Below are 26,031 nucleotides of genomic sequence, written 5' to 3' on the forward strand. Positions count from 1 at the left end.
ATCAGTACCAGACCCCAAATTCAACAATACTATCAGTCACTACAGATGCCAGGGTGGCAGTGATGTTTTCAAAACATCAATCAACTTTTCCCACTGTAAAGATTACAAACAATTAACACACCACTGTGCTAAATGAAACACGGTCCAACATTATTCATTTGGAGCCATCCTTGGCCAAACAAAATTTTGCCACACCTAACGTCAGAGCAATCTCCAACTATTACCATTACCCTAATTCTTCAACCTTTTCAGCCGCCTCTGCAAACAATATGTTGATTCGGAGAGAACTATACAGTGTAGTGAAATAATATGCACAATTTTATAAAGCTTGCATCTTTAATGACACAAACAAATCATTTTAGCATCATTTTCATAATAACTGTATGCATAAATTCCACCGAAAAAAGTGCTTCAGTGGCTGAAAAGATGGAAGATTTACAGCAAACATACACTGAATCATTAAGACTTTTATCTCAGTGACATTGCTTGTAGTCTTTCAAAATTAGTGAGTGAGTGCTTGGGGTTTAATCTTTCACAATGAGATCACAAAGATATACAGTTGGAGCATTAAACCCTAGCCATTCATTTAAAATGAAAGTTATCGGATATTATTCCAAAATTTTCGGCTTTGTAAATGACAGTATCGGAGTAAAAAGTTTTAATTTCGACAAATTTATGAAAGCTATAAATTATAACAAGTTATGAAGAGGGTTTTTGCATTGCTGAAAAACCGGGTATTCACCATAAGGTATTCCTTGCTACTTGGCATCAACCGCGGGATTTACTGCGGAAAATAGAAACAAAGCTACAAAATCTATCGGTCCCGTGTTTACAACAGGGCAGCTGATTGACAAGTCACTGACAGGCTGGAGACGAGAAAAAAAAAAACATTCATCTTTACCTCGACTTTTCGTTCGGTTGAAGTTGTTCGATTTCTCACCCCAAGAATCGGCTTTTCTTCATCATTAAGTTCCTTTCTTATACCCAAAAAACTCATCCCCACATTTAAAGCTGAAATGGAATAAATGAAATTGTTTGTGTAAAATACCCTCCTCAATTCCTACACTCGCCACTACATGACATGTGACTATGAGTGGCTGCAGGCAAAACCATCATTGCTCTAAAGATACGAAATGCATTCCTCACGTTTTTGTGTAAATAAGCTACATGACATACACAGAAAAAATATGACTAAATGTTGATGTCACTGTAACAAATGCAGTGTAATCAGAAACAATTTCTGCTCAATGTCTAAATCCAATGTCTACTTCATTTCATGGTCAAACATTTGAATAGACCCACCTGCAACAAACCAGACATGGCTGACGACGAAGACCCGGTCGTTCACGAGGTGAACCCTTGGCTCTGTTTACTCGCATTATTTTAATGTTAACCTGTTGCGCCATAGAAATATGCAGCTTCCTTACAATTGCATAGGGTAGAAATGGAAAGACAAATGTGGATTCTAATTGTCGTATAGAACCTCGAAAAGTTTCTAGAGTACCCACGTGTTGTTGTTGTCTGTTATTGTGACCTAAATGATTGCACATGTTCTCATCACCTTAATCGTGGTTTATGTCAGAATGTTTAACTTCCAGCACTCAGACTCTCAGTCACAATAAAGCACACCCTACAAGTAACTCATCATAAATATGGGATGTGACCTCCGTAGGTTTAGTATTTGCTTTCTTGCCTTCAACAAGTTACATACACACAAGAAAAAATGTTAGGTCAACAGACTGTTTACCATAAGTTACAAGCTCCTCCTGATCACCCACCCCCACGGCTCCCCTCACTTGCCTAGATGCTGCACCAACCAGTTGCTCACATGTTAACAAATGGGTTTTATATCTATTTGATTGATGGTTAACCCTGTGTTGAAGAATTTTGTAAGAGGTAGCGCAGATGAATATTTATTGATGGGATGATTAACAGCTCAGGATTTGATCTGACTGGCAGTAAGGAACCTAAGCATTGTAAAGAAATAACTGGACAGGCCAAGAAGGTTATTAATCAACTGTTTTTTTTTTAATTTTACGATGCTTCCTTTAGGGGTGAATGGGGTCAATCCATGACTGTGCAAGCGCCAGTCAGAATATAAAAGGGAGTCATCCTGGGCTATGTAAGAAGGGGTGTCATAGATATGGGTGAAGGAAACTAAAGGTCAGGCAGTAAACCACTTCCCTCCTGATGACTGGTGTACAAAAAATCGAAAGGCTTAACTTAGCTCAAAATTCTTAGTCACATGCGAAGGTGGCTAGAAGGGAACAAATACAGCTTTAAACGTAACATGAGCCCCAGTTTTTGAAGTTTACATATTGATTTCAGAAAAGTAGGAATAATTAGCTTCTAACAGCAAGTGAAGGTTTTTTCAAAGGTTACAAACTACTGTTACTCATCTGTTTTGTTGTTGTTTAGCTTTTTTAAAATTTTCATGTTTTTGCGTTATTTGTAGATAGTAATTTAATTTATTTCTGCTTTGAAGCCAATTTAATAATTATCACCATGGACTGTACCAAGCAGACTTATGTAAGGTGGCCATATATCCGGCTGTTGTAAGCTGGCTATGCTTTAGACAGTTTACGTTTGTGAAACAACCTGGTCAGTTTTTTTTCGCAGCCAGTTTAAGATGGTCAGCTAAATGATCCTAAGTCGACTAACAGTCCCTATACGGCTACAGAAATTTTGCCAAACATGCCCCAAACTTCAACATCAAGCGTACCATCCCTGATATCACAGTTGGTAGAGTGTCTGTTTCGGTGGCAGTCAGTCATAGGTCGGGTCACACCTAAAACCTTAGAAAAGGGGAAGTTGTAACTTCCTCGCTTGGCATTCAGCTTTAAGCGGGTAGTGCAACGACTGATTGACCCATATCAGTATAATGCCCCGGGCAATGCGGCTTACTTGCCTTCAGTAAGTCATCTCAGTGAAGCAGCACTAGATAAAAGAGCTGTGGAAATCCATCCTGCAACAATGAGGCACATTACATACACTCTAAGGACTCCTTCGTCGTCATATGATTGAAAAATTTAAGAACGATGTGAACCCAAGGCACTCACTCACCCACTCAACATCAAGCAGCAGCCAAACTAATGAATTATGGGTAGTAACCTGGTAAAGGGCAGCCATTGGTTCAGTGGGATCTTTCCAGATTCCTTCACCCTTATGTCCAACTGCAGCCATATGTTCATGGTGAAATATTCTAGTTGCTAGCTCTGGTTTGAGTGGCACGGCCAATACCTTGTTTTGAAATGGCCTTATAACCAAATAAAAAAATGCATAGCGAAGAAAAGAGCTCAACTGAATGGATAGACAGATTTTTAGTTGTCTTTGTGGCCATTTTCTATGCACTGTTCCACAACAAGTATCAGTCAGGGCAATGCTTGTCATTGTAATGTCATTAACGCTTACCAGTAAGCAACAGATTTAGATTACTTGTGTCTTGTTCATTTAATCATTATTTTTGTGGGATTATTTTTAGGTTGATGTTTACCTGTCAAAGAGCTTATCTGAGAGCCTTTACGTATTTCAGGTGAGTCTAACCTCAGCCATTGTTATTATCATTTCTTGCTGTCCCTGTGGCCACGTTTACCACTCATAAGGTCAAACCTAAATCGGGACATTTCCAAACAAAAATCAGATTTGTGCTCTTGGCCAGTTTCTACTTGTTGTCCTCCATACAAAGGAATTACTAAAGGCAGATAATTTTGTAATTGAGTGTAAATTTTCATGGCATAGATTTTGGATGAGCAACATGCTGACTGAACTAGTGCGCTTTTGAATAATTTATGACCGGCTGTTTGATTTTTATTTTTTATTTTGTGGCTCATTTTTACATAAACTAACCAGATAAACTACCTATTTTTAGCTCATCTGTATAAAGTACAGGCGTAGCTTATGTCGTACCTTGAGCGTCAGCATCCAATAATAGGGAAAGCAATGCTAAACATAATGTTAGGGGTGGTGTCTTAAAAAGTACTGCAGGTATTGAGCTCAGGGTTTGCAGACATGTAGAGTACAACAGCACCAGGGGGATATTTCATCGATGATTGGGGGTGTGCATATTAAGTACCATAAATTACTGAATTCCTGACTTAGTGTATCGTGTATTAGAATCAGTGTTAAACAGAATGTTAGTGTTGGTGTCTTAAAGAGTATTATATGTATTGACCTGAAGTTTTCCGTGCATGTAAAGCACAGTGACACAGTGGGGCTGTTCCTGTTCCATCACTGATGCTCTGAGAGCATATTAATTTACTGTGAATTACCAAATTCATGATTTCAGTTCTTTAAGTAATCACCTGAAGTTTTGCAGTAATGTGTTCCATACAGGCGAACTCTGTTAGCCTTGCTACCAATTCTAAGTTTAAGTTGTTAAACTTCATGGTTAGATAATAAATTTGTATCAAACTGCCAATGTTGAATTATGATCTTTGCATTAATTGTGCGTTTGTGTGACTTTGCAGTATCCTGTTCGTCCAGCACATTTGCCTTATGATGACATTGACCTGTTAACCGCAAGGGTCAAACCTAAGCAGCAGAAGGTTTGTAGTGAAATATACGTCATTGATTAAATATGGTTCTAACCTTCCTTAGGCCATAAGTTTGAAATGTTAAATCTGATTGCCTTTAAGCTTGTTAAACCAGGTTTAATAGATAGATGGACTTCAGGTTAATGTTTCTGAGCTGCTTTCATGTCTTAAAGTTGTTTTTATTTCAGAATGTACCAGTCTTAGATTTTTACCAGTTAAGATTTACATTTGACTTAGATCCAATTTGGTTTTGTCCTGTTAGGTATTGTAAATGACTACTCTGATTGTGTGTACACTTGTTCTTCAGGTTGAGCTGGAACTTGGTGTGAACAGCGAAGGGAACAATTACTGTGTTAGTAAAGGAGAGCAGCTGGCCCTAAATGTGGATGGGTCAGAATATACTCATGAACCACAAGGTCGCTTCTTTAAGAGGTCAGTTTGTTAAGCATGGGCTGTTATTTCATGTCATTTTGGGCCATTGAATAGTATCTTCAATATGGTTTATACTTGTAGACTTTGTGGTGTGTGTTAAATTCTTTGTCAGTTTTAGGTCCTGTTTGAGATGTGACATAAATGCATTGAACGACAGTCATCTGCTGAACGGGTGGTTCAGTTGAGAATGGAGGACTGCAGTTGCTTTTTAGAATTTCCATTTTTGGTGTTAATCTTCTCAGTGATGGATATGAGAAAAATTATTAATTTTTCGTTTTTAAATTGATTTATGAGCTGTGCTTACATGAAGCTGTCAGTGTTGAGTTACAACATGTCAGTGCCCTCAGGGGTAATATTTCAAATCAGATGTTGCTGTTTTTTACTTGGTCTACCATTGTTATGTGATCTTCAAGGCATGGGAAATATGTTAAGCTAATGTAATCTTTTAAATGTTCAGTTCTCCAAATTCTTCTGTTTTGTATCAGCAATGTGTATGACAAGCAGGTCTTGTCTTCAACACCACAGGCAGGCGACACAAGCAAATATGCTATTGGATTATTAAAAGATGGTATGTACATTTACACGAATTTTCTCTACTCTGAAGTCTGCTAAAATAGAGATGAGTTTCAAGTTCTTGAATCTAGATAACCAATGTATTTGTTGTATAGTTTACATGTACATATATCTCAGGTTGTGCTGTGTATCAAATTGTGTTGTGAAGTGTGTATGACATTCATCGTTTAGTAAGGTGAGATGAATCTTTTTGTAAATAAGGATAATGAATTATGTATTTCAAAGTTTTTCATTGTTATTTCAAAATTTGTTAACTCTGATAATATACGATTGTTGGAAATGTACCTACAATGTAATTTCTCTATCTTAATTTTATTTATAGGAGAGCTTCACTTGACACCTGTGCATGGAATCCTTCAACTCAAACCTACCTTTTCCTACTTGGACAAAGCTGATGCCAAACACAAGAATGATCAGGCAGCTCTTGATCCCGGTAAGGTCCAGTTAACAAACGTCAAAAGATACCCAAATGTTTTAGTTGTTAAAATATCAGATGTCGCTGATGTCTTAGGTATTTAATTAAACACAAGATCAAAAGTAAGTACCTCCTATTACAAAGATAATTGTGGAAAATTTTCTGGGAAATGAGATGGCTCTGGTTAATTTTGTTACTGAATAACAGTAAGCATATTTACATGTAAATAACTTCAGGTGCTTGACTTCTGCCAATCAACCATACACCCCTACTTTATCAAGTTTATGGATATGAGAACAAAATCAAAAAGGCTACGGGCATATCAAATTGGTATTTAAATAGAAAGTCTAGATGTTACTGCAGTAGAAAGCCTTCTGATTTCCACATTATAACAATATTTATATGAAAACTAGGTCAAAGGAAGGGAATTCAGTAGAAATTCTGTTGGCAGGCCATGGGCATTATTTCCTAATTTGCAAAGTTAAATGCATTATGAATTGAGGGTCAAAGGGCATGTTATACATGTACCTCCATGTTGAAGAATAAAACACATGTATCTGTCTATTTGACTATTGTAAAGTGAAAATCACATCCCTCTCAGGTTATACCAAAGACTTCTGAAATGGTGCTTGTTAGTGCCTCAGCACTGAGAGTGTTATAGAGCAAGGAAACAGGACTGGTTGGGCTGTTGTCAATATAATGTGACTGGGTGGGGTGTCATGTAGGGTGTCTGGCAGCATGGACTACCCCTGCTACAAGAAGACACTCTATACAGTGTATGTACACACACGTAATGACTCGTCAGTGTCACATGACTGAATAATTGTTAAGTGCTGCGTTAAACCTCAAGCATATATACATCCTTCTCTTTACAGTAAAGAAACCTGTCTCTATAAAAGACATTTGGAGTTTAATAAAGTATGCCACACAGGCCAAATCCATCCTCCACTATCACATGTTACCTTGTCAGGTGAGAACTCACAGGACGAGGAGGAAGAGGTAAAGGCCGTGACTGTGAAGTTTGCTCGCCCAGAATCTGCTGAAGCCAAAGCAAGAAGAATGGCATCATATGATTACATCCAGGGAAAGAGAGCAGAGGAGGCTTGGGTGCATGTGTCCTACCATCTGCCCCATGTAAGATCAGTTAATACACCAATATGGGTAAACTGAGAAGGCCTGGGTGCATGTGTCCTACCATCTGCCCCATGTAAGATCAGTTAATACACTCATACAGGTAAACTGAGGAGGCTTGGGTGCATGTACCCTACCATCTGCCCCATGTAAGATCCGTTAATACACTCATACAGGTAAACTGAGGAGGCCTGGGTGCATGTGTTCTGCCATCTGCCTGATGTAAGATCAGTTAATACATTAATACAAGGAAAGTGATGAGGCCTGGGTGCATGTGTCCTACCGTCTGCCCCATGTAAGATAAGTTAATACACTCATACAGGTAACCTGAGGAGGCCTGGGTGCATGTGTCCTACCATCTGCCCCATGTAAGATCAGTTAATACACTCATACAGGTAAACTGAGGAGGCCTGGGTGCATGTGTCCTACCATCTGCCCCATGTAAGATCAGTTAATACATTAATACAAGGAAAGTGATGAGGCCTGGGTGCATGTGTCCTGCCATCTGCCTGATGTAAGATCAGTTAATACACCAATACGGGTAAACTGAGGAGGCCTGGGTGCATGTGTCCTACCATCTGCCCCATGTAAGATCAGTTAATACACTCATACAGGTAAACTGAGGAGGCTTGGGTACATGTGCCCTACCATCTCCCTCATTTAAGATCAGTTAATACACTAATACAGGTAAACTGAGGAGCCTGGGTGCATGTGTTCTACCATCTGCCTCATGTAAGATCAGTTAATACACTAATACAGGTAAACTGAGGAGGCCTGGGTGCATGTGTCCTACCATCTACCCCATGTAAGATCAGTTAATACACTAATACAGGGAAACTGAGGAGGCCTGGGTGCATGTGTCCTACCATCTGCCTCATGTAAGATAAGTTAATACACTCATACAGGTAAACTGAGGAGGCTTGGGTGCATGTGTCCTACCATCTGCCCCATGTAAGATCAGTTAATACACTAATACAGGTAAACTGAGGATCCTGGGTGCATGTGTCCTACCATCTGCCTCATGTAAGATCAGTTAATACACTAATACAGGGAAACTGAGGAGCCTGGGTGCATGTGTCCTACCATCTGCCTCATGTAAGATAAGTTAATACACTCATACAGGTAAACTGAGGAGGCTTGGGTGCATGTGTCCTACCATCTGCCCCATGTAAGATCAGTTAATACACTAATACAGGGAAAGTGAGGAGTCCTGGGTGCATGTGTCGTACCATCTGCCTCATGTAAGATAAGTTAATACACTCATACAGGTAAACTGAGGAGGCTTGGGTGCATGTGTCCTGTTGCCTGTCTCATTTAAGATCAGTTAATACACTCATACAGGTAAACTGAGAAGGACTGGGTGCATGCGTTCTAAGATCTGCCTCATGTAAGATAAGTTAATACACTAGTACAGGTAAACTGAGGAAGCCTGGGTGCATGTGTCCTACCATCTGCCTCATGTAAGATCAGTTAATACACTAATACAGGTAAACTGAGGAGGCTTGGGTGCATGTATCCTACCATCTGCCTGATGTAAGAGTAGTTAATACTCTAATACGGGTAAACTGAAGAGGCCTGGGTTCATGTGTCCTGTTGCCTGAATCATTTAAGATCAGTTAATACACTAATACAGGTAAACTGAGGAGGCCTGGGTACATGTGTCCTACCATCTGCCTCATGTGAGATCAGTTAATACCCTAATACAGGTAAACTGAGAAGGCCTGGGTACATGTGTCCTGTTGCCTGTCTCATTTAAAATCAGTTAATACCCTAATACAGGTAAACTGAGGAGGACTGGGTGCATGCGTTCTAAGATCTGAATCATGTAAGATCAGTTAATACACTAGTACAGGTAAACTGAGGAGGCCTGGGTGCATGTGTCCTACCATCTGCCTCATGTAAGATCAGTTAATACACTCATACAGGGATACAGAGGAGGCCTGGGTGGTGTCTTACCATCTGCCTGATGTAAGATCAGTTAATACACTAATACAGGGAAACTGTGGCAGCCTGGGTGGTGTCTTACCATTTGCCTAATTTAAGCTCATTTAATACACTCATGCAGGAAAACAGGTTGAAGAGACCTGGGTACATGTGTTTTACCATCGGTTTCATGTTGATACACTAATACAGGGAAAATTTGGCATTGACTCTTGATCTAATAAATGTATGTTAATACTATAGTACATACATGTACATATGCATACAGTAAAGCCTGTATGTGTAGATTTTTGTATCTCCAATGATATGCCTTTGGTCTATTGGGGAGTACCCTAGAAATAATTGGTATTCTACTGTGTAAAATCTCTGCTGTATATTCATGACTGCCCATGCGCCAATTTTCCCTCACAGACTGACAGGTCTCATGCTGAGAGGCTACAGCTCTATGCCAACAAGACAGATGAGATCTCAGAGTTCCAGATGACACATCATGACTATGTGAGCCTGTTGATGCCAAAACCCGGAGAAAAGCTAGAGTAAGCCATCTCCATGTTTTGCAGCCTGTTTATAGATGTAACTGAGCTTATTGAGACATTTTGAGGTACTCCTTGCATTTTGCCACCAAAGGATGTTATGTTTTTGCCAGTGTTATCTGTTCATCTGTATGTAATGTTACAGCAAATGTGAAGTATTGATTTGGTTGAAACTTTGTTTACGGGATGGTTCCGGCCTAAAAACTAGCCCATTAGCTGATTTAGATTGGATTTGAAGGATTAATCTTATGTCAAAGAAGTAAACATAAATCATCTTATGTCAAATAAGTAAACATAAATCAGGGCCTTGCTTTTTTTTTAGTAACAATGTCTTTGACAGCTTTTGAGCAGGACATCATTCACCACTCTTAGTAATCCACTTGGTGGCCAAGGGCATTAGCATGCCAGCCAGGCGCAATGACCCAGGAGCCCCTCACCCATACGGTCGCTGTGAGATCAAGTCCATCTTATGCTGGTTTCCTCTCTAGCAATACTTGGGAAGGCCTGCCAGCAACCTGCAGATGGTCATGGGTTTCAGCCCATTTTCCTCCCACCATAATGCTGGCTGCCATCGTAGAAGTGAAATATTCTTGAGAACAGCGTAAAACAGCAATCAAATAAGTAAGTAAACAGTAATCCACATGTCTTTTTCGTCTCAGAGAGAAGCCTGCCATGCCCAATAATGTGTTGTCCCTGGCCCAGCTACGCACCCTACCTCTCAGTGATCAAGTCCGTGCACTTCTTATAAATGGTAAGTGGGTTCTGTTCCTTGGACATGGCTCATGTCTTGTGACTTGTCTTCGGGGTGTTGAGTGTTTGGTATTTTTGTTCTACACCTGAGTTATATATAAATTATTGAAAGGTTTACAGTGTATTCATTTGAAGGGCCCACCAATTTGATATTATATGTTTGATTTGTTTGTTTTTAGCGAAGACAATCCGCATGAGCCAGCTGATGAGTCTCCTGCCTAACAACACAGAGGTAATGTCAGCTCTACGCAGCCTCCAGCAGGTGGCCATGTTGGTCCAGGGATGCTGGGTAGTCAAGAGGTGAGCATCACATTCAGTGTTTTTCTCTGTCTAACATCACACCTCTTTATCATATCTCCAATCTTCTCAACCACTTTTAATCACATTTAAGACTTAACCCCATTGTTACTTGCTGCTTCTGCACATAATATATGTAGGTAACCTTTAATCTGAATTTTATCATCATATCTTAAAGAAGCTATACAGGTGTGCTCGAGATTTGGAGCAAAAATCCATAAAACGATCCCCATTATAAGTTTAATGAACTTTATCACAAAGAGGCAGATGTTTTGTGAAAGGTAATTATATTTTGCCAAAAGTCTTTGGTATAGTCTTGTTAAAAATAAGATGGAAAAACACGGCACATGTCTCTAAAACCAGTGGACAGATTTAAATCAAGCTTCATGAGCTTGGAAATGTTCCAAAGCTATTTGTCAGATTTTCAACGAGCTTCAGTGTCATGGATAGACTGAATTAATGAGACTTTCTTGCAGTTCTGTTCAGTTTTGGAGCAGACCTTGAATAACATGCACTTTTTTATAAACAATAACGTCTTCCATTTTGTACTTCATAACAGAGTACAGAGTTGTTGTTATTGTTTCAGTGACATTTTGTACCCCAAGGATAGTTGTAGCCCTCACACTGGCATATCTGCAGAGGTCATGTGTAAAGCCAGGGATTATGTGGTAAGGCTGTATATATTTGTTGTTCTGTGTTTTGTGAAGAAGACATGATGCTGACTTTAATTTTTTATATCATGTGATCAAATAAGCTTTCAGTTCCGTGTAGCAATAACTGTCAGGGCATTGAACTGTAGTGAAAGATTTAACAAAACCTTGGATAGATTTAATAACATCTGGTCAGATATGTTTTTTAAACAAATACCAACATTGCAAAGCTCAGACTTGTTCTAATTCAATGCAAAGTTCATGTTTCATGAAAAATATTGGTGTGGAATGTGCCTTATTATTGCCTGTCACTTAATACACTAATACAGGGAAACTGACGAGGCCTGGGTGCATGTGTCCTACCATCTGCCTCATGTAAAATCAGTTAATACACTAATAAATGGAAACTGAGGAGGCCTGGGTACATGTGGCCTACCATCTGCCTCACATAAGATCAGTTAATACACTAATACAGGGAAACTGAGGAGGCCTGGGTGCATGTGTCCTACCATCTGCCTCATGTAAAATCAGTTAATACACTAATACAGGAAAACTGAGGAGCCTGGGTGCATGTGTTCTAAGATCTGCCTCATTTAAGATCAGTTAATACACTAATACAGGGAAACTGAGAAGGCCTGGGTGCATGTGTCCTACCATCTGCCTCATGTAAGATCAGTTAATACACTAACACAGGGAAACTGAGGAGGCCTGGGTGTATGTGTCCACCATCTGCCTGATGTAAGATCAGTTAATACATTAATGCAAGGAAACTGAGGAGGCCTGGGTGCATGTGTCCTGCCATCTGCCTGATGTAAGATCAGTTAATACATTAATGCAAGGAAAGTGAGGAGGCCTGGGTGCATGTGTCCTGCCATCTGCCTCATTTAAGATCAGTTAATACATTAATACAAGGAAAGTGAGGAGGCCTGGGTGCATGTGTCCTGCCATCTGCCTCATGTAAGATCAGTTAATACACTAATACAAGGAAAGTGAGGAGGCCTGGGTGCATGTGTCCTGCCATCTGTCTGATGTAAGATCAGTTAATACACTAATACAAGGAAAGTGAGGAGGCCTGGGTGCATGTGTCCTGCCATCTGTCTGATGTAAGATCAGTTAATACACTAATACAAGGAAAGTGAGGAGGCCTGGGTGCATGTGTCCTGCCATCTGTCTGATGTAAGATCAGTTAATACACTAATACAAGGAAAGTGAGGAGGCCTGGGTGGTGGTGCATTCTATGCCAAGGTTTATAAATTGTCTGTTTGCAGATGTGGAAATTTACCCAGTACAGATGTGTGATGAGAAAGGAAGTGTCCTCAGTGGTCAAGGTTAGTTTGGTCCGTTATACATGTCCATAGCTGTACTGATAAACTACAGAGATGCCGAAATGTACGTAGTACCCATGGAACTGAGCAATGAAGATCATTTTCTGGCAAAATTTTAACTTACATGTATGAGAAAAACAAAGGAAATGTTTATGCTTTGGCAAAATTTTAACATACACGTGTGAGAAAAACAAAGGAAATGATCAGGCTTTGGCTAAATTTTAACATACATGTATGAGAAAAACAAAGGAAATGTTTATGCTTTGGCAAAATTTTAACATACATGTATGAGAAAAACAAAGGAAATGTTTATGCTTTGGCAAAATTTTAACATACATGTATGAGAAAAACAAAGGAAATGATCAGGCTTTGGCTAAATTTTAACATACATGTATGAGAAAAACAAAGGAAATGTTTATGCTTTGGCAAAATTTTAACATACACGTGTGAGAAAAACAAAGGAAATGATCAGGCTTTGGCTAAATTTTAACATACATGTATGAGAAAAACAAAGGAAATGTTTATGCTTTGGCAAAATTTTAACATACATGTATGAGAAAAACAAAGGAAATGATCAGGCTTTGGCTAAATTTTAACATACATGTATGAGAAAAACAAAGGAAATGTTCAAATTTATGTTGAGAATACATGTAATTTCCTCGCAGTTTAGGTATGCCACTATAATTGCTGTCAATCAGTTGCTGTGGTTGGTGGAAGTGTAAACATACAAAATAGTTTGTACTGATTGTGTTAATTAGATGTGTACTAATCCCCAATCATTATGCTGTGTAACACAGCTTCCTGCTGAGGATATGAAGGCCATACTGGAGCACATGTCACGGATGAAGGCCAGTGTGGGATGGGAGTTCCTCTACCAGTATGACAAGGAATTCACTGACAGGTACCTTTGTGACTGCTGCGGTGGCCTAGTGGTTTAGAGCATCCTCTTCCAAGTCTGGAAACCCGACCCAGCTCATATCCAAGACTTTAAAAATGATACTTGATGCAGCCATGCTTGGCACACAGCACTGAGAAGTTAGAGCAAGGAAACAGGACTGGTTGACCTGGTGTCGGTATAATGTGACAGGGTGGGGTGTCATGTCTGGTGTCTTTGGCATGATACTTTGTGGTAGACATAGTATTTAAACATACTCAGAGACTGTTGAAATTAATACAAGATTGAGAATTTTTGCTTGAGCAGTATTGTGTGTTTCCAGGGTTGTAATGAATGTTCTGACATACCAGCATGTGCTGTGAAGTCACAGTCTGTCAGCTGTTGTCACAATCTGTCAGCTGTTGATGTCATATCCAATCATTTACAAGAATAAATTGGATTTATTTTCAGTACTGTACATGTACACTGTGCCTTGTGTTTGGTTAAGATAATTGCATCTGATGTTTTGGTTACATGGCCTGCATAATGTACATCTGGAAGTTTTCATTGATTAACCATACTCTTTTAGTTTGTCTCTGCGTCTTTGTCACCCCAGGATAGATTAGTTTCTTTTCTGCTGATCTCACCTGGTCACTGAACATTGCTTCAGGTATCCTGAAATCGTCCAGCGGCAGAAGATGCTTTGGGATGCCAAGTACCAGACTCTGAGTACACAGTTCAAAATACCCAAAGATGGAGAAAAGAAAGCTAAAGGTACAGAATGATGTTGCTGTAGACGCTTTTCAGTATTAAAATAATACTAAAGTCAACAGCAGCATATTAGACTACCTCTCCACCTCGATTACTTTAAGCAACACCTTATGTCACATGCACATAACAACTCATGGTTTCTGGCAGTGGACATTATATTATCACAAGAAAGGATTCTTTGGATTTATCTTCTGTTCTTGAATTTATGACCATTTTCTCTGATTTTATTTCTCAGATCGCCCTTTTGATGTATTTACTTTTCCACCTGTGGTCCATTACCTTTTTCAAAACGCTTCGTTTTTTTCTATCAGATGTTGGAGCTCTTTCTCCAGAAAAACCTAAGCGAAGAAGGCGAACATCTTCCAAATCAAGAGGACGTACATTGAGTGGTCGGTCAGTGTCTGATCAGAGTGACACAGATGTGGAGATGACAGAGAAACTAGGTCAGACAGACTGTAAAGAGAGGGTGGTAGAAGTCATGGAGGTCACGGAGTGCACTGCTTCAGAGTCACACCCTCATATGACTGTCAATGGGGAGATCAACAGTGGAGGGGATAGTCCAACCAAGGGACATAACTCTGTTGTTTGTGGGTTACCTCCCCCTCAGTTACACAGAGAACTGGTTGAATTTACACGTGACAAGCTTCATAGTAAAACTGTTTTATTAAAGACTGACTTAAAGCGATTATTCTCCTTGTTTTTGACCCAGTGTCCTCCTGAGCATGTCCTAAGGTCAGGGGTGTCGGATCAGATGTTAGAGGAATCCGTCCTGGTGTCGGGTGGGGTGAAACTGGAATTCCAGGTAAACAAATATCTCTGAATAGACTGAAGGACAAAAAAGAAATCAGGTTTTATTGTAGGCTCATTTGACGATTTGATGAAAAGAGATAATTTGTCATTATGAGCAGATACATGATAAATGCATATTTGCGTAATAACTTTGTTATCCATCCATAACTTTAATACATCTAGCAGTAGATCATTTTTTTGTTTTTTTGTTTTTTTTAATTTATTTACATTAAAATTGTATGTTGGAAGGTCTGCCAGCTAGGCATATCTGCAAAGTGACATTTTCTTCTTTTCGCAGGGTATAGAGCCATTTTATATTCTGAAGACAAAAGGGGATGACTCAGATAAGGTACTGCTCAGTTTGTTTGTGAACACCAGTAGCGATGGTTTAAATATTTCCCATTTTGATGGTTGATAATGGTTGTACAGGTTTTCCACACACACATCCCTGCTTCATCTTGGAATTACCTCACTTGGTGCTAGCCTAAGAGGAAGAGGCCAAGTACCCTGTGGGGTTGGATACTGTTTGGTGTCTTTAACCGGGTGTTCCAGTGAGGCAGCCCTGCTACTGTTCGGCTTGTTACCATTGTGATATGATAAAAGTAATGTTGAAACACACATGCACTGCCATGTGGCATGGAAAGCATAAAGTGTATTTGGAGGAGAGATATGTTCACCCCATCTTCAAGTTAGAGGGGCGAGTATCATGTGAAGTTGTCTTAAGCCAATATTATCCTGTCTTACATGCAGTTAAGAGCCATTGTGGTAGAAATGCTGCAGACATCAAACAGAATTCGTACAGTGAAGCTCAGACAGAAAGTGGAGGAGACGTTGGGCAGTCCTGTAGGAGATGCTGCATGTAAACAGATGTTAAAGGTAATTCATAGTTAGTGTAGCTCTGAGCCACTGTGGAGGAGACACTGGGCAGTACTGTAGGAGATGCTGCGTGTAAACAGATGTTAAAGGTAATACATAGTGTAGCTGAGAGCCATTGTGGAGGAGACACTGGACAGTGCTGTAGGTGCTGTATGTAGACAGATGTTAAAGGTAATTCATAGTTAGTGTAGCTGAGAGCCATTGTGGAAGAGACACTGGACAGTGCTGTAGGTGCTGTATGTAGACAGATGTTAAAGGTAATTCATAGCTAGTGTAGCTCAGAGCCATTGTGGAGGAGACACTGTGCAGTGCTGTAGGAGATGCTGTGTGTAAACAGATGTTAAAGATAAGTCACGTTCTGTATGGCTGGTATCTACATGTGGACATGTTTATGTGATCTGGTCTTTCTTTCATGCCTGTTGAATAACGTTAAATGGGCTCAAGAGTATGTGATATATCAAATATGCCATTCTCATGACCTCTGAGAAAATTAAAATTTAGATTGAAGACCAAATTACTCTTGTTGTTTAACCAGATGTTGTCCGTGGTACATGTGCAGTATTGATATGAAAGCGGTTAAGGAGACTCATTATAACACTGAGTACATATAGCTTGTAACTGCTGTTAACATCTGTTTACATTTGTTTTTCTTGCAGGAATACTGTGAAACGAAGAATGGGAACTGGTATTTGAAAGGCACAACCGATATGACTTTATAACCATAGTCCCAGGTACAGTGCTGTGTTTACATGCACTGTACCATGGATAATATTTAACTTGTAGACATTAAAATCTTGACATCTGTGATACATACCTCTATTGGACTTTGCTAGGCAATGAAAAATAAACACACCTTTATTATTATCTATTCTAGGTGTTTGTTGCAGCTTTGATAGAGTGGTTTACCTGCTATCCAGTTTCACATTCCATCATTTCTAATGTGAGAATAACAAGCATAACAGGTCCACAACAAGCATTCAGAGTTGTGGGGTTCCTACAAAGGCAAGTGGAAGAACTATCCCAGTCAGTTATAGGCAAGTGTCCAGGGGCTGCCAAGCACCACCAAACCTTGAGATGTCCAGAAACATATTCTAAATGCTTTTTGGAGGAATGAAAGTACATGTATATATAATCAGATCTGAATAGAGCCTAACACTTGAAAAATATTGAAACTGTATGAATCTCCAACTGCATGTGACTTAGTGTCCATGCTCCCAAACACCCCACACCCCTCAGACTCCTCACACAATATACGCTCTGAAGGTAGTCAAGCTTATCGGTCCAGTCTAAATCAAATAATAATAGCTTGTACATATACAGTCTGTAGATGATTTTCAGTGCTGGGTCTAAAAGTGAAGAAACCAGGAAGTACAGTGTAAAAACCAAAGGCAGTTAAGATGGTGAATCGTTCCTTTTGTACACAAATTTATTATGACCTATTCACAGTGTTTGTTGCCGCTTTGACGATGAATGGGTTCCTTGTGCACCCAGGATGACATCAACTTTTACAGAACCAGGAACTAAGACTGGTTAAGAGTAATTACATATTTAGCCTCCGTAAAATCTACTTCATTTCAAAAGAGTGAGCGATTATGGCTTAACGTCACTTCGTCGTGGCGAGTGCCCCCTCCCCCCCCCCCCCACCCCATCCCACCCCACCCCATCCAAATTTCTAATCTAATCTGCGCTAAATAAACACATTGAAATTTCAATATTCCAAGGAATCGTTCCGATAGATATGTTTCTCCCCTAAAAGTTTAATGTTTGTGAAACTGAATTCCTGTCTCATTCCACCTGAAGCCGGTAAAACCCGTCCTCTTCAGGTGTCTGGAAGTTTAGAGGATTTGGTGTCTTTACTCCAACCGCTTCCATCCCGTCGTGGTCACCCGTTTCCCTGATAACAGGTGCATATTCTGGCTTGGGGTCGTAGGATGTTGATGGTTGGTCCAGCAGGTCCAAGGGCTCCGGTGGATTGGGATTATGGTATATGACGGCTGCGGAGGCAGCGGAGACAGCTGAGACACGCATGGTCTCGGGTTGGCTTCCGCGGGACGCATCCGTGACCAGGGCTCCGTTGGCGTTCGTAGCAGACCGTTCCTTCATGTCGAAGCCCACTGATCGCAGAATTGGGGGCGGAGGAGCGTGGGGTGGAGCATAACGTCCAAGTTCTTCAAAATTATCAGCGATATTCATACGACGGACCTGGGAGAGAACGAAAGTAAACTGCCAAATCTAACTAAGATTGAGATGTTTGTAGGATATTTTGTTCAATAATCAGTGCCACTGCCAACTACATCGGTGTCCGTGTTCTCGCCCTGTCCGTGTACTGACCTGGAACCACGTTCACAAAACTTCGCACATGCGTGTTTCATAGTTTGCATTCTTTATAACGTTATGACAAAAGACAAGGAAATTTTCAGGAGTAATTCTGAGAAAATGAATTTACGAAAGTATCAGTATAACAGTTTCGTGCACGTGAAACTAATGGGATTTCAAACCGGTGGTTTGTCTGGCAGACTTATACTTGGCGAAGGGCGATGGTTTACTTGGACACTAAGCTTTCTTACACCCGTTAACTTAAAGGACTTTGCTTAAGTCAAACTTTCTTCTAAAGAAACCTAAATAAATCATTGACAGTTTCGGTGGCCTAATGGTTAGAGCGTCTGCCTCGGAGTCGAGAGACCCGGGATCAAACTCAGGTCGGATCGTACCAAAGACTTCACAAATGGTACCAGTTGCTGCCTTGTTTGGCACTCAGCGCTTAGAGATTAAAGCAAGGAAACAGGACTGGTTGGCCCGGTGTCAATATAATGTGACTGTTTGGGGTATCATTCCAGGGTTCTTCAGCAGTACTTTGGCGGCATGGACTTGTAGTGCAACAAGAAAACACATATACATACAAGCACCTAACGACTCCTCGTCGCCGTACAACTGCATACATAGCACATAAGCAGAACAGACATGTTCAGTTTATTCTTGTCTGTAGTTAAATACATGCATTGTAATTTATAACACAAACCATACATACATTTAAATTGACAATTAAAATTCGTAAAGCATGAATATCACTTACCTTCTCTTCTGTTTGCTGACCTGTGAACATGAAACGAAATATCTAGGTAAATATTTTAGTTTATAAGGTTTAAACTTACCTTTTAATCTCCATAGGGTTGAGTGAACATTGCACTTATACGGCTAACTGATTTAGCCTCGTGCTAGTACTGTAGCGATGCAACTCTGGTGCAACTTTATGTTTAACGAGAAAGATACAGTTGCCCGGTTCTTATCCCCCCACCCACTCACCCAACCAATATGTGCGGGGGAAATAGTGTATCTCCCGTCTGTTCGCAGTGATTTCCTATCTACGCGACGCGTACAGTTTTGATTGGAGATTAATGGATCTTCAGTAAGTTGGTGACAATATGCTTTCTAGATGGCATTCCGCCAATTTGTTTCAAGTTACTGCCATTTAAATATGGAGTTTCGATTATACGAAAACGAAAGTTTGCAAATTAACTCCTCGAGCAGGTTTTAACAGGTCACATTAAAATTAGTGTTACGGTAACAATCTGAAGATGTGCAAAAGGTTAAAACTCGATGGGAGTATTCGTTATTTTTGTTTTAAGTTGGCCTTGCATTAAATATTCGGCATCATCCCTAACTGTTTTCTTCCTAGAATCATTTTACTTTATAGGGACAACCAGTCGCGTCACATTGTAAGCGGATAGTCCCTAAACTCTGACATGTTGTTGTGACAGAAGTGACCGTGAAGCGGCGTTTACCCAATTTCGTTGACGTATTCCCAGAGGATTTACCCTACGTATGACTTACCCCTCCTCTCCATGTTGGACCAGTAATCCGCCCGGTTCTCCGTTCCCAGACTAGATACCTTGGTCGGCAGGGTGGACGAGCTCTCCATCTCATCACCGACAATTGTCAATATGTTCTGCTTAGGCGCTGCCTTCTTATACCGAGAGCGCTGCCTGTAGAGTATAACGAAACGTAATGAGTAAAGCTTGTGACGTTTGATGGTGTGAACAGAAACATGAAATTATCATTTCATTACTGATTATGGCGGTGCTATGACCCAGGGGCCTCTCACCAATGCGGTCAGTGTGAGTTCATTTCCAGCTCACGCTGGCTTCCTCTGCGGTATTAAGTGGGAAAGCCTAGCAGCAACTTGCGGATGGTCGTGGTCTTTCATCGTGAACAGACGATGAACAACAATCACCTCGTGGACAAAAGATGGAAAACTACACACTAGAATTAGTTCCGGATGTGTGAATCCGTGTGGACCGTCATTCTCTCCCGTGTCTCGCGTTGAAACAAAGCGATCCTGGTTTTCCCATGAGGTCATGTATGAGAAGGGAAGCATGTCTGGGTCGCCCGATGAGGTCATGTGTGGGTGGAAAGCATATCTAAATCCTTGTGGATCGTCATTCTCTCCCGTGTCTGGCGTTGATACAAAGCGGTCCTGGTTCTCCCGTGAGGTCGTGTATGAGAAGGGAAGCATGTCAAAGTTGCCCGATGAGGTCATGTGTGGGTGGAAAGCATGTCTAAGTCGCCCGGTGTGGTCATGTGTGGGTGGAAAGTATGTCTAAGTCACCCGATGAGGTCATGTATGGGTGGAGAGCATATCTAAATCGCCCGAGGAGCCTCCGTGGCTTAGTTGGTTAGCGCGCTAGCGTAGCGTAATGACCCAGACGCCTCTCACCAATGCGGTCGCTGTGAGTTCAAGTCCAGCTCATGCTGGCTCCCTCTTCGGTCGTACGTGGGAAGGTCTGGCGGCAACCTGTGGATGGTCGTGGGTTTCTTTCGGGCACTGCCCGGTTTCCTCCCACCATAATGCTGGCCGCCCTCGTCTGTGTGAAATATTCTAGAGTGCGTCGTTAAACAATAATCAAATAAATAAATAAATCGCCCGATGACTTCATGTGTGGGAAGGAAACATATCTAAATCGCCCGATGACATCATGTGTGGGAAGGAAACATATCTAAATCGCCCGATGACATCATGTGTGGGAAGGAAACATATCTAAATCGCCCGATGACATCATGTGTGAGAAGGAAGCATATCTAAATCGCCCGATGAGGTCGCATGTGAGAAGGAAGCTTATTTAAATTGCCAGATGACTTCACATGAGGGAAAGAGGCATATTTAAACAGCACGGCGAGGTCGTGTTTGGGAAGGAAGCATATTTAAAACTCACGACGAGGTCGTGTTTGGGAAGGAAACATATTTAAAACAGTGTGTGGAAGTGTGAAGTGGGAGAGAGGGAAGCAGACGTAAATCGCCTGATGAGATCCTGTGTGGGAATACAGCTGATCTAAATCACACCGTGAGCTGACATGTTGCCAGGAAGCAAATCAGTCGGTAAGCAGTATCACATCTTGAAATGGGAGAGGTCTAAATCGCCCAATAACATATCGCGAGCTTGGATATAGCAGCTCAGTGAGATCACGTGCTTGTGTTCAGGATATCTTGCCCTCCAGCCAGTGCGATCTCATGCTGGGATACATCAGCTCAGACAACGTTAGTCCTCCAGCTCATGACGCCGTGATTTAACCCCCTGGTGTCTTGCCGCCTAGTCCATGACCATGAGGTCACATGCTGTATGTCGTAGTTCGGTCGGTAGTCCACTGGATATTACATACAGGCAATTGCATCAGTGACGTAATATGGGACACAGACACCAAACCAATGAATAACTCATAGCACTCATGAGTACTACAGATGTTCAAAGTACTGGAGGTATTCAAAGTACTACAGGTATTAACAGTACTACAGCTTTTAACGTGCTAGATATATATACTGAAAAGAAGAGAAGAAAGTGAGCAAATGAATTATATTAAAAATGGGTGGTATAAGGCAGTTAATATTGGCGAATACCATGATGGCCAAGTCTAACCTGACGCATCCGACGATTGCAATTGTGGTGAACCACGCGAGGTGCATGCAGCGACCCTGCACTTGTGCGAGGTCAGGTGACCACAATTTCAAATTGCTGAGCACCAAGACGTGTAAAGAATTTTGCCATGAGATGGAGTAGTCGGACAATTCACAACATGAGGACACGTGTGCATCAAACTGGTACGACATTTCGGGGTCGCCCAGGTCAGGACGGTCACCTGTAACGACACATACCGAGGACAATCAAATTCGGATTATTAGCAGTACTACACAAAATTACAGATATTCACAGTGCTACACATAATCTCACATATTCACAGTTTTAATATAATTCATTTTCTCACATAATTTCATATATTCACAGTATTACTCATAATTTCAAGTATTCACAGTGCTACATACCTGCAGATGATGATGGCACAGATGAACACAAGAACAACAAACAGAATTCCCGCCACGGTTCCAGCCACAGCCAAAGGTAATACTGACCCATCCTTTTGAGCGGAGGAAACTGTAAGCGATGGGTAAACAAAGGTCACGAATGAACACTCAGTACGCGGTATTGCCAAGCAGAATTGCAAGCATTACCAAACATTCATAATTTGAATTTAAAAATAATTGCCGCACAATTTGTTCTAAGTATTTGTCACTTTAATCACTTTGCTGCAAGGACATTCTCTGAATCTCAGATCTAATATCAAAGGTTTATTGCACAAAATTGTACTGGAAATAACACAACATTGTCACAAAATATCAGGTTACGCGCAGTATGGTTTGTGGCCATGAAATGGTGGCTAGGGGCCCATATCGAGATAACGACATTGTGTGGTGAGAAATCGTAGATGATACTAGACACCTACCTAATCGCGCACGATGTATATGTATGTCTTACGCTTTTTTTAATGTCCCGTCAGATTTGACAGCAAACCGGTTCCACCTCACAGCCACTACACAGGTATACAGTGATGATGTGTGGGCTGGCCAGCAAAAGGAACTGACAGAGATGCAACAAAACGGTGCCTACTAGTCTACGAACTAATAGACACCATGTTGCTGCTTATAAGGAGCCCTTTTTATGGCAGTGAGCGCATGTCCATTGTCCTAATCTTCCGTGAGGTGTTTACTCACATCATTGTGCACTCAAATTGTATACAGTGATTTTATACACGAGCTGCACCACTACACCATAATGCTTAAGTTACCTAGGTAACCCTTTTGTGCAGAGAACATTTAACCTGACAAAATGGGTTCATATTCCCCCTTCTCAACAGTCCTTACAGGCGAACCAAGCTATATAGGTGTTGCATATTAAATATAGTATATGTCAGTTAATGTATGTTCACATCTATGAGCCGTATGTACAGCAACCTGCAGATGGTCATTGGTTTCCCCGGACAACCAGGGAGACCAGTATAATGATTTGTGTATACACAGTCACAACTACCACCTCGCGTGACACATGTAGGTCTGTACTTACACTGTCAACCCCCAGAGACCAGTATAATTATTTGTCTATACACAGTCACAACCACCACCTCGCGTGACACATGTAGGTCTGTACTTACACTGTCAACCCCAGAGACCAGTATAATGATTTGTCTATACACAGTCACAACCACCACCTCCCGTGACACATGTAGGCCTGTATTGACAACCCCAGAGACCAGTATAATGATCTGTCTGTACACAGTCACAACTACTACCTCCCGTGACACATGTAGGTCTGTACTTACACTGTCAACCCCAGAGACCAGTATAATGATTTGTCTATACACAGTCACAACCACCACCTCCCGTGACACATGTAGGTCTATACTTACACTGTCAACCCCAGAAATCAGTATAATGATTTGTCTATACACAGTCACAATCACAACCTCCCGTGACATGTAGGCCCGTACTTACAGTGACAACCCCGGAGACCAGTGTAATGATCTGTCTATACACAGTCACAACCACAACCTCCCGTGAAATGTAGGCCTGTACTTACAGTGACAACCCCAGAGACCAGTATAATGATCTGTCTATACACAGTCACAACCACCATCTCTCGTGACACATGTACGCCTGTACTTACACTGTCAACCCCAGAGACCAGTACAATGATCTGTCTATACACAGCCACAACCACCATCTCTCGTGACACATGTACGCCTGTACTTACACTGTCAACCCCAGAGACCAGTACAATGATCTGTCTATACACAGTCACAACCAGAGACCAGTACAATGATCTATCTATACACAGTCACAACCACCATCTCTCGTGACACATTTAGGCCTGTACTTACACTGTCAACCCCAGAGACCAGAACAATGATCTGTCTATACACAGTCATACACCCTGTCTCAATTAGCACATTTCACAGAAGATGGTATTTTTGTCTGTTTCATACATTTGCATATTAAATTTGATGACAATTTACATGAACAGCTAACTGAGGTAAATTGGCAAGAGGCCGTTCTTGAACGGGTACGTGTTACCATTTCTAGACTATCACTGTCGTCGCTGCTCTGGTTTTACGCCTCATGCTATAATCTTTTATAATGTTAATGTTATTGTTTCATCAAGCTCCAAATGATTTATCAAACAGGTTGCTGAAGGCAACAAATTGCATTTAGATGCCTAGATATCTCCAGACCGATATTAGTTGATGTGCTAGTTTAAAACAGTTTTAGTTAACTTGCTTTCAAACTGAAAGTATTGAACTCGCATTCCTTGTGACAAATTAACATGTGATCGATTCGCTGATCGGATTATTGTTATGACATGGGTCCGGGATTACCGTTCGTAAAACCAGTGTGAACCCCGGGGTATATCAATTACCGCAATGCTCCTCCCAAAGCTCTACACAAAGTGCATAAGACAAGAAATAGATTCAATGGCGCTAATCCAAACACCGCCATTACATGATGTACATAACACTTTTATTTTAGCTGTTTTAATTGTCTTGATTAATACCACTCCTTTTAGTGTGATATAGCTGGACGCTATTTTGTCCACTGTCTTACAATAATATGTTATGTTTCCTCTACGATTTTATGTCACATTGGATTAGTCACATATGGTACATCTTCATGCTTTAACGCAGGCTCAGACTGTATTTTTACTTTACCCCCAAAATCAATTTAAACTGCCTTCTTAGTGTATTTTTGTTTTTACGCTATTTTGGATTTTTTGGGGTATTCAAGTTGGCTCCATTTTTAGGTTAATTTCATCCTAATTTTCATCCTAACATTTTGAGCAGGTTATAAAAAGTAAAACTAATCCCATTTCCTCCTGAAGTAAGAAAGACTAAATAAACATCATGGGTCAACTTCAGGTGAAAGTGGTGTGGGTCAACTTCAGGTGAAAGTGGTGTCGATCAACTTCAGGTGGAAGTGGTGTGGGTCAACTTCAGGTGAAAGTGGTGTGGATCAACTTCAGGTGAAAGTGGTGTCGATCAACTTCAGGTGAAAGTGGTGTCGATCAACTTCAGGTGAAAGTGGTGTCGATCAACTTCACAATCAACTTCAGGTGAAAGTGGTGTCGATCAACTTCAGGTGAAAGTGGTGTGGATCAACTTCAGGTGAAAGTGGTGTCGATCAACTTCAGGTGGAAGTTGTGTGGGTCAACTTCAGGTGAAAGTGGTGTGGGTCAACTTCAGGTGAAAGTGGTGTGGATCAACTGCAGGGGAAAGTGGTGTGGGTCAACTTCAGGTGAAAGTGGTGTCGATCAACTTCAGGTGAAAGTGGTGTGGATCAACTTCAGGTGAAAGTGGTGTGGACTATATAAATATTGAATTAAAACATCATTATACTCACAGTGGGGGACTGTCAAAAGCAGCAGGGTAACTTCGACCACAAAATTCAGTGTAAACATCGTCATGATCAGACCTGTATTTGGTTATTAAGCGGCTTATGTAATTATATTCCTGTATTAGCCCATATCAGGGCACCCCAAGATGTATGGGTTAGTCCATGGCATGTACTTTCCAGTTCGCTGTAACGCCCTGCCGCTGATAGAGGGACGGGGAGAACTGTGGTATATCCCAGGTTAAACTCTTCACGCGTCAGGTGTGCCCGTCAATGCCAGGTGCCTCATTCAGTGTCTATGGAGTCTCACTATTTGTGTCATGTTTTCTGGAGATGAGGGCTGATATGTCTTTTAAATATAAACAGCTATTAATAACAGGTATGCAGTTTGAATAGGTGTATGGTTTGGTTATGGACTGCGCGTGCTTTGAGGCGC

At 41.0% G+C, this 26,031-nt stretch overlaps 3 protein-coding genes across 5 annotated transcripts in view; 1 reads left to right on the plus strand and 2 right to left on the minus strand.

Annotated features, from left to right (window-relative positions):
• Window positions 1-1,049, minus strand: part of LOC135473035 (H(+)/Cl(-) exchange transporter 7-like) — a 31,182-nt gene extending 30,133 nt beyond the window's left edge. Inside the window, exon 1 of the mRNA XM_064752818.1 lies at window positions 902-1,049. Within this exon, the coding sequence (XP_064608888.1) occupies window positions 902-997 (96 nt within the window). The 5' untranslated portion in view covers window positions 998-1,049. The remainder of the gene's footprint in view (window positions 1-901) is intronic.
• Window positions 1,050-1,313: 264 nt separating this feature from the next.
• LOC135478136 (DNA-directed RNA polymerase III subunit RPC5-like) lies at window positions 1,314-17,195 on the plus strand. Of its 2 annotated transcripts, none has more exons than XR_010445261.1 (18): window positions 1,314-1,351; window positions 3,482-3,532; window positions 4,467-4,544; window positions 4,840-4,964; window positions 5,450-5,532; window positions 5,860-5,970; window positions 6,923-7,086; window positions 9,436-9,560; window positions 10,217-10,308; window positions 10,487-10,607; window positions 11,191-11,272; window positions 12,523-12,582; window positions 13,377-13,480; window positions 14,124-14,227; window positions 14,536-15,026; window positions 15,312-15,362; window positions 15,764-15,978; window positions 16,546-16,674. XR_010445261.1 is itself a non-coding variant. In XM_064758411.1 (18 exons), exons 1-18 carry the CDS (start codon window positions 1,319-1,321, stop codon window positions 16,606-16,608), a joined length of 2,064 nt encoding a protein of 687 aa, XP_064614481.1. In that variant the 5' UTR covers window positions 1,314-1,318; the 3' UTR covers window positions 16,609-17,195. The 2 variants fall into 2 exon arrangements, 1 of the variants encoding a protein (XP_064614481.1); XM_064758411.1 differs by having other exon boundaries at window positions 15,764-15,889; window positions 16,546-17,195.
• A 382-nt stretch (window positions 17,196-17,577) lies between these two features.
• LOC135461734 (uncharacterized) lies at window positions 17,578-25,765 on the minus strand. 2 transcript variants are annotated; one of them, XM_064738955.1, is made up of 5 exons: window positions 25,605-25,765; window positions 22,203-22,311; window positions 19,721-19,872; window positions 18,963-18,982; window positions 17,578-18,091 (listed from the first exon to the last, which is right to left on the minus strand). In XM_064738955.1, exons 1-5 carry the CDS (start codon window positions 25,666-25,668, stop codon window positions 17,675-17,677), a joined length of 762 nt encoding a protein of 253 aa, XP_064595025.1. In that variant the 5' UTR covers window positions 25,669-25,765; the 3' UTR covers window positions 17,578-17,674. The 2 variants fall into 2 exon arrangements, with proteins under 2 accessions (XP_064595025.1, XP_064595027.1); XM_064738957.1 differs by lacking the exons at window positions 22,203-22,311; window positions 25,605-25,765 and adding an exon at window positions 21,799-21,910.
• Between the last annotated feature and the right edge of the window lie 266 nt (window positions 25,766-26,031).

Source organism: Liolophura sinensis, chromosome 1 (genome assembly GCF_032854445.1).
Source record: "Liolophura sinensis isolate JHLJ2023 chromosome 1, CUHK_Ljap_v2, whole genome shotgun sequence".
Taxonomy (NCBI): Eukaryota; Metazoa; Mollusca; class Polyplacophora; order Chitonida; family Chitonidae; genus Liolophura; species Liolophura sinensis.